This window comes from Hirundo rustica, chromosome Z (assembly GCF_015227805.2).
Source record: "Hirundo rustica isolate bHirRus1 chromosome Z, bHirRus1.pri.v3, whole genome shotgun sequence".
Classification (NCBI taxonomy): domain Eukaryota; kingdom Metazoa; phylum Chordata; class Aves; order Passeriformes; family Hirundinidae; genus Hirundo; species Hirundo rustica.
In genome coordinates, this window is record NC_053488.1 from 6490285 (window position 1) to 6499335 (window position 9051).

The following is a 9051-nucleotide window of genomic DNA, read 5'->3' on the forward strand; positions in this document are numbered from 1 at the left end:
GCAGCTCCTGCCCCTCCTTCTCCACTGACCTTGGTGTCTCCACGTTGTTTCCCTCACATGTTCTCACCTCCCCCTCTTCTCTGGCCAGAATTAAAACTCTGTCTCCACTTTTGCTTGATTTCTTCTTCAATCTGTTATCACAGAGGCGTGACCAACATCTCTCACTGTCCCAGCCTTGGCCAGCAGCATGTCCATCCTCAGAGCCATCGGGGACTGGCTCTGCTGGATGTGGTGGAAGCTTCTGGCAGCTTCTCACAGAAGCCACCTCTGTGCACCCCCTGCTACCAAAAACCAGGCTGTGCAAAACCAACACAACACCTGTGTGACATTATTGTGCTATGCAATTTCTTCTGCCAAAAACTGCTGTACAAAAATACTATTTGGAAGGCTTAAAGATATTCTTCTGTTCAATTCAAGATATCACAGCCCAATAAAACAAAGGCTTAATTTGGTGCTGTATACCTAACATCCACAAATTCCTAACAGTCATCATTTTCTGAATTATATTTACAAATCAGTGACTATAATTCTATAATATACAGTGTACCTGTAAGGTTGATCTGTTCTGAAAATGCAGAAAAGTCTTAGAGAAGCAGACAGAGAAACCTGCCCAAGTCCAGTTTTACCCAACTTGTCTACAAAATATCTAAATATTCAATTTCTTATTGCACAGGCTAAGTCACATCCAAACATTCAAAGCCTATGTTCTTTTTATTCTCTACACATATTCAGTATTTCCTTTGCACATTAGAGTGTTATTTATACTTCACTCTTCCTCTTTTATCCAGGAGTTTCAAAGAAGGCCTCAAATTTTAAGATAGTAATGACTTTTTAAAAAATAATTAATAATTTCTGTGAAGATTAAGTTATCTAAATACTAGAACAAAGAGTCATAATTTACATAATGGTATAAAATATTTTGCAGTTGGGTCAGATGTTAAAAACCCACAAGATCTGTAAAGAAGTTTCATTTTTTTTAATATATTTTGTTGCAGTCTATACATACCATCCTGCTTTCTAGCAAGTGCTAGCAGTTCCACAAACTATCATTAAGTATATGAGAGCTTTTGATTTCAGGCACATGGCAAATAATTATGGTATCACCTAGTGACTAAATTTTTGCTTTCCCCCTTAAAAATATGTCTATGAACCAAAAATTCTCAAGTCCTTCCTTTCCTTTCTAACACCAAATGTTTAAGAAGCAAAAACTGAGTAACAACTGCATACAGCCTATTCTCATTCTTCAACTCTACTTCTTTCCAGCTGTACATAAATGTTCAACTCAAGTGAAGGATCCCACATACTTGACTTAAATCTACTGACAACAAGCTTGCTTTTCTTAGTTATTTTTCATGGACCTTGGAGAAGAGGTCTACACCCCTAGAATCAACAGATGAAAATAACCCAAACAGAGTAAGAGTATCTTACTAGAAGCTCCCAATCTTTCACAATGAAAAAGTAGAAACATAAGATCCAGTAATTCTACACCTTGCCTCTATTGCCAATCAATAGTTAATTACTGGGGAAAGAATATAAAGAAACAAATAAAGTGACATTTCTGGTGGTATACCTGCCTCTAGAAATCAAGTTAAGGACTTTTTATCACTGAAGAACAAAACTAAACCATAAGTGTTTTTACAGACAAGAGGTTAGCTCCTAGCTATGGCTGCTGCCCTTTTAAAATTCATTACACATTTGACTTTCACATCACTTAACACCTAATAATTTCACAATTTCTGTTTTCTCTGTAACAAAAAGTTTTGTTATTTTAAAGCTAGAGACTAAATCCAGAAGAGACCAAAGGGCTTGACAGAATCTTAAGGTAGAAGGAGAAAAAAAAAAAATCCTTTTCATGTCATTACGATTTACTTCCTTTCCCATTTTCCTTTACTCTCTCTCTCTCCCGCACTTCAGCTCCCCAGCCTGAAGAGCAAAGTAACACAAGATGGTTTGAGATACTAAAAAAGCTGACCACAGACGAACAGAGGACTTCTCCCTGGCTCTAGCACACACCTCAGCCAGAAAAAATGTTCAAATGATCTCTCCACACCAAAACTGCAGAAAATTAAAACAATGAACAAAACAAAACAAAAAACCCAACAAAGAAAACAACAATCACCCCCCCCCAAAATAAAAACCAACAAATCCAAAACAAACAAGTCCCAAACAAACCAAAGCCCAAACAAACAGCAACATGACAGTTTTTCTCCTGTGTTAAGCAAATTGAGTAAGCTTAGCAAAAGGTTTGACTAGGATCAGAAACCTGAGAAGGAGAGAGGGAAATGAGAACGCCATATTTAGGATCACTTTGATTTCTCAAGGGACTTCACCCCAGTCTGCTTGGGGTGCAGAGCTGCAAGTGCTGTTCTAACTTGTGGCTGCTGCAGAAAGAGCCCCAAAGCACCCCGGTTTCTCACTTCATGCAGGCACCTACATTCCTATTCTTACTCCAGTCCATAAACATCTCCCACAGTCACATCATTAGCAATAATAGCAAGGAAATCTACCTCTCATAAGAAGGGTAGTTTATCTCAAGTTTGACAGATGAAAAAACTATGTACAACTGGGGTTTTCTGCATGCATAATGAAATTAGGATCCTCTGTACATAGGCAAAAATTCTGCCTTCTTCCACAGACAGGAACTACTAATGGGTGCCTAAAATAAAAGGGGTAAAATGGTACAAGCACAGAGCAAGCAAGTGCTGCTACTCCTAAGGTTTCCCCCAACACCCAACAGTTGATGACAATTCAGATTCTACACAAGCTAGAATGGTATCTGTGTACTTAAGCCACCCAATATAGACTTCTCTCCAGTATTAGAAAAATTGACATAAGAAACATTTTCCTGGCTGGACTGAGCAAGCCAAGCTCTGAAGATGATGAGGGGGAATTGCTCAGTTTTGCTGTTGATCAAATTCACTACTGAAAGGCCATGCATCTCTTCAGAACCTATGTTACCATTAACCATTGTACATGCTAATATGCCATGGATTCAGCCTAAGAGTACAGAGTGAGAGTATTTATTGACTAGAAAATGAGATATCTGTGCTTAGTTCAAACTTCAAGTCCATAATAGTGTAGCTGTACAAAGTACAGCTTTTTTTTCCTTACAGTGTAATACATTTCTTATAGCAAATTTTAGTATTAATTAAATATTAGTATTAATAGTGTAATAGTCATTTTCTTACAGTATGATGTACTAACACTATGCATAACTATAGGACAAGTAATTCAGCAACTGCAGTAACACCGGCAATATGCTAATCATTATGTGCAGAGCCTAAAATACAAGGTCCCTCATCTGCAGATTTTACTTACACACCCTCTTGGGTTCACCAAGGCTCCATAAGAATACAAACTCTACAGACTGAAGGGCCCAAGAGAAAACGCCAAGGAAGGACGAAGAAATACAAACTCTACAGACTGAAGGGCCCAAGAGAAAATGTCAAAGAAGGACGAAGGAATACAGCGCTTGACCCAGGCATGCAAACTGCTGTGTTTTCTAAGCCATGAGTGCCTACTTTCTAATTTAGACCGGACACCAAGTTTATGAGCTTATTTCCTTCTTCTAGCGACAAGACCATGACCAAAGACAAACCTTCTATTTGAAGACTCAAGATGTAACAATAGACAAGTATATGCAAAATTTTTGGCCCTTTCTGCATCTAACAGCTTACAGAACTGTTAGATTTACCATGACATTTCAGGGTAATTTTGCAAGCTTGGGTTTTCTCAAGGATTACTACTGTAAAAAAGATGAAAATCAGATACATGATTTTTAAGTCAAAAAATTATTCCAAGTTAAAAATTCCTTGTAAAGTTAAAATTTTTTGTATCATCTGTTATTACTAGAGGTCTCTCTGAATCTTCATGGCTTCACTTGTTTTTGCCTCTCCAGAAAGTTGTAAATGCTAAGGAGCACAAGAACTTCAGTTTTGAAGAAAAACAAGAAATGAAGCCTCTGATGTGGAAACAATTTGGTTTGCCAAAGCTCTTCACTTCATTTTCTATTTATAAGCCAGGCATCATCTTCAGTTAAGACTTTTTGTTTTGGAGAAAAAACCACAGAATCTACTTTCTCACCTCTAGGCCCCTCCCAGCTGGGAGTAACTGTAAGTGCTACAATAATGAGAAAAATTAAATAGAAATGCAGTCATATTATGTGAGTGGGCAATTCACAATGCATCAGAAAGACTTACTACAGTTAAAAGAAAAGACAATGGACCTCATGATCTTGAATGAGATTTCCACCTATATGATGCATATAATTCAACAATACTTAAAGTGAAGCCAGGATGGAGAATGGTTGTTAGCACAGCTGTAATTCATCTCCTGCATATAAAGCACTACGATAAATTTAATACCATTTTTCTGCATTTCCCATGGATCCACATTCTAATTCAGCAGAAAATAATTATTTGTACCTGCTTAATTCACATAGGTGAGTATTTGGCTCCATGCCATGAAGAAAAATAAAGACAAAAGCACTACATACATGCATAAAGCCACCAAACTGGTACTACCAAGCAACTGGAACTATGTACCTCCAAACTTTTGAAAGACTGCTTACATAACTGAAGGTTAAAAGCCATGGTTTTGCACATATTCTCAGCCAAATGAAAATATTAAAAAAGGATAAAAATGCTTTCCTCCTTAATATTGTATGAGTAACAACACTGAGGATCTCAAATCTGCTTGGGTTTTTTAATTTGCCAGTTAAAATGGTAAGAGTAACAGATTATTATAATCAGCATCAACATGCAGAAGTTAGTTTTGCCTCAGGAGGCAGAAGATAATGATAGACACAAAAAACCTGAGATACCAAATTTTTTTAAAAGAGGTAATAGGATGGAAGAAGGGATGCGAGAGACAATCTTTTACAGATCTGATCATTGCTGATTTAATTTTGTGAAATATTTCTCAAAAAGAATTACTTAGGTCTGCTTTAAAGCTATAATAACACGTGGAATCAAACCCATTTAAAAAAACCCCAAACAAACAAACAAACCAACACACTATGCAGTTTCCACAGAAACAACTGTGCTCTTGTCACAGCTTTTTAAGATATGTGTGGGTACTGTTGGTTATCATGAGGTTAAAAGAAAACTTGTATTGAAAAGAATCAGAGAAATAGGAAACCCTTCAAATGAAAGAAGGTTTGTTTCTAGACCTTTCAACTAATTATCCAGATCGGTGACTATGCACGTCACAGATGTTACCTCAGACAACACGTAAATGCAGGCGCACTCTTTTCTCAGACCACACCAAGTAGGGAGTTTTATGTGGGAAAGAGAGTGTGTTAGTAAGTCTCAAAGATTTTCATCAGTCTTCAAACTCCAAGGCCAAGTCAAGACTTTAGGTATCCGAACCTGATGCCAGGAACACTACAAAAGGTACTTAATATGTATCTAAGTAGCTCTGGACCACGTTCACCACACTTGGCTACCCCTGAACCCAAATTTACAACTCCAGGACTGAGCTGGTGACAACCCTGGGCAGCAGATGCACAATCTGCACTCTGAAAGGGGTTATTTAACCCTTTAGAGTCAGTGGCTTTGGGAGTCAGCTTGTACCCAACAGAGCACTCTGTATATGCACCTTCTCGAATCCGAGCTCTCAGATGTGTAGTGTACATCACTTTATCATGCTGACTCAGTACAGCTGAGCAGCTCTGCAGATCATTCCTCAATACCCAAATAATGTAAGATATCCTAGCCCTTCCTCTTAATTGAGCTAACAAATAGTATAACAGAATTATACTGATTATAATTATAACAAGAATAAAGAAGAGACACCTGAGTTTTTTATCAATACATTGGTGCTGTGAAGGTGTATGGCTAACGGGCAACACTCAAGAAAGCAACTTCGTGTGGTGGACAGAAGATGGAGAAAATTTCTGACTCAAAACAGAAATAGCAAATTTGTTAAGTAACCAAGAACACAAACTAGTTTTATGTTTGAATTAGCAATACAGTGAACAAACAAAAGGAGTCTTTGCATTCTTCCTACACTTCTCTTGCACAAAATGTATCCTGAACTCATCAGTAAAATAATTCCATTTAAGAGAATTGTTCACATTTATGTTTAAAATGAGACCAACAATTTTGTGTAATTTGCAGAACTTTGCGTGCTTGGAGAGAGGGGGATAATCAGTGTAAACTGCTTTGCAGTATCATGCTATTTCACAAAGAGAAAAAATAATATCAACATCAGTGCAGCAGGCAAAAGAACAATCTTGCAAAGATACCACAGTTTTAGAATGGTAAATTTAAAAAAAAAAGGAATTGCTTCACAAAAAATCAATACACTTTCCCCATAGGTTCATGATGTAAAATTCTATAATCAAGGCTTGTAGATTTGTAATTATGGTATGTCAGCCACATTTAAACAAGCATGTTAAAAGATTGTTAAAGTTAAACTAACACAATTGCAATGTGAATTGTCTTAGTCTCATTCTAATCTACTCGTGTCACTTCCACTTAATCAGATGGAAACTATGGGCAAATGTCAGTGCTATTTTCAGGCAACCCGACTTTGTTTGCAGTGGTTTTTAAAATCATTTCCAATCTGAAATGCAAATAAGATATTTTAAAAGGGATTTTTTCCCCTAGTCAATTCTCTCACTATCCAGTGGGTAGTTGTTTGGATTTACTGAGAGTAAAACTATTTTGAAGCAATTAAATGAAAAGTATTGCTGGCAAAGACATAAGCCACAAATACAGGAAACAATGCTACTCATGCTCATCAAATCTACTTGTTTTGAATTACAAACTGTTGAAAGTATAAAATCACCAAGAGCTGACTATCAGATCTGCCAAAAAGCAAGAGATCGATTTCCATTTTAAATTTCTTTCACTGATCCACAGCAATGTAAGAAATGTGCAAGCAAGTAAATTACCTACAACCTAAAATACAGTCTCTTGAGAGATGTACACAAAGAATTTATGACTTACAGCTTAGAAAAAAACCCAAAACCAAAGCAGAACGGCAACTTAATTTTCAGTGTGGAAAAAAAGTGATAAGTTAGGTAACTAATGGAAAAAAAGAAGCTACAAACAGATAGATTAACACAAGTCAAATGAAATGTCTAAAACGCTCTCTATATCTTAACAGTTCTTGACCTCTACCTTTTTTTTTTTAATATATATTCTTAAAGCCTGAGCACTGAACATGGTTAGAAATCAACATTACATGCTAGATTCAATGTGCTTTTCTAAACTGAAAATAGGAAAAAAAAAATCTAATGAAAATTAACTGAAGTGCTAAGTCAGTCACTTCACAGAATGCTTAATAAACCTCTATGCAAGTCATCTCATGCACCAGGAAAAAAACACCTATGGAGTTGTTGTGGTTTAAAATAGGAGGACGGTGTTAATGTTCCCAAGTTGACACAAGTCCCATGTAAGCCCACTGCAGCAGAATGCAAAACCAGACTTCTGGTTAGAGAAGGAAGGGTGGAGTGGGACAGAGCCATACCTCTTCTTGTATCTGTGTGCAGCTGTCACAGAGCTGGGAGCTGCCACTGTATCGTCTCCCCACAGGGAGTTAAGATAACATCCCTTTTCTCCCTTCTTCTCTTAAAGTTACCTTCACTTAGAGAACGCCAGCTGCTGCAGAGCCACTGTAGATATTGCAGAGCAAAGCCTGTTGCTACTGCATAACACACTCGAGCCAAGTTTACTTGCTTATTCACATGGACATTCCCCAAAAGCAAATCTGAATCCTACTGACCGCATTTTTATTGTTTACCCAAATGTTTTCATCCCTTCTTTCTACTAGCTCCGAAACGCATACAGAGAAATTCTGAAGTGCCTTTAACTAACACCAACAGTGACAACTTTTCTAGTCCTCAAGTCCAACCTTACAAAATGAATCAACTACGAGAAAATGTGCATATCTTATTGACGGGAATCTGCAAAGTCATAACATAAAGCTGGTTGTATGAAACTGCACTATTTAACATCCTCGTCCAGGACATACACTAATTCTTGTCTCTGCCTGAGTCAGCACAGTCTTTGTAGCCTTAATAAACCCCACCGTGACCAAACAGTGTTTAAAACTACAATAAGAGTGATCCTGACAGATACACCTTCATTTAAAAATATGACTCTTTTAAAACCAGGAAAGATGAAGGCTCTGGTGAAGAATCTACCAGGACTACCCACGGAGATGGTGGAGTCCCCATTCCTGGAGGAGGTTTTAGGAAAGACTGGAGTACTATGGTCTATATAACAAGGTGGTGGTGTTTGGCCACAGGTTGGACTCGATGACCTCAGAGGTCTTTTCCAACATAATTGCTTCTGTGATGCCACTGGTTCTGCAACATCTGAATGAACCAGAAATATTCAACAGCAGCGTCGGTAAAAATAAATAAATAAATAAATAAAATCGGCAAGGTACGAGGCGAGACTGCTCTGCACACCGCGGGGGCTGGGTGACCACCCTCGACCCCCAAACACACTAACGAAAGGGAGCGAAACTCGCATTTATCCGTGTCCCGGAGAAGCGGGGCCTGTTCCCGACGGCGGTACGCGAGGGGTGGGAGCCCATGCCAGGGCCGCTCTCCGGCACAGCCCGCCAGCCCCGCGCAACACCGCGGCCCCGCGCCCGGCACGGCCAGTCCCGCACGGATCCCCGCTGCGGTGCCTCGGGCCGGCCGCGCCGGGCCGTGCCCCGGCCGCCACTCACCGCCTCACGACGCCGGTCTTGATCTTGATCTGCCGGAGGCGCGGGTCGGCCATGGCGGCGGGCGCCGTGACTGCGCAGCTCCGCGCCGCGCATGCGCCGAGCCGCCAGCCCGGGCGGCACCACCGGGGCTGGCGGGAGCCCCGCGCCTTCCCCCCCCGCCCCGGCGCAGTGGAGGCGGCCGGGCGGCGGGGCGGTGCCGCGCTGCAGGAGCCGCCGGCCCTGAGCGGCTTCACTCGCACACGGGGAGAAGGGTGGGAGCGCGGTAGGAGCGGCTCCGGTAGGTACCGTGATGTTGTTGGGCTGGAGGGTGACCGGCAGTACCCGCTCCCCACCCCCGTAGTGGGGTCCGCATGATTAACGCCA

General features: G+C 40.1%; 1 protein-coding gene across 1 annotated transcript in view; it reads right to left on the minus strand.

The window, feature by feature from the left end:
- The window catches only part of TBCA (tubulin folding cofactor A), a 27776-nt gene extending 18992 nt beyond the window's left edge, over positions 1-8784 (minus strand). Inside the window, exon 1 of the mRNA XM_040091221.1 lies at positions 8689-8784. Coding sequence (XP_039947155.1) covers positions 8689-8741 — 53 coding nt within the window. The 5' untranslated portion in view covers positions 8742-8784. The remainder of the gene's footprint in view (positions 1-8688) is intronic.
- Between the last annotated feature and the right edge of the window lie 267 nt (positions 8785-9051).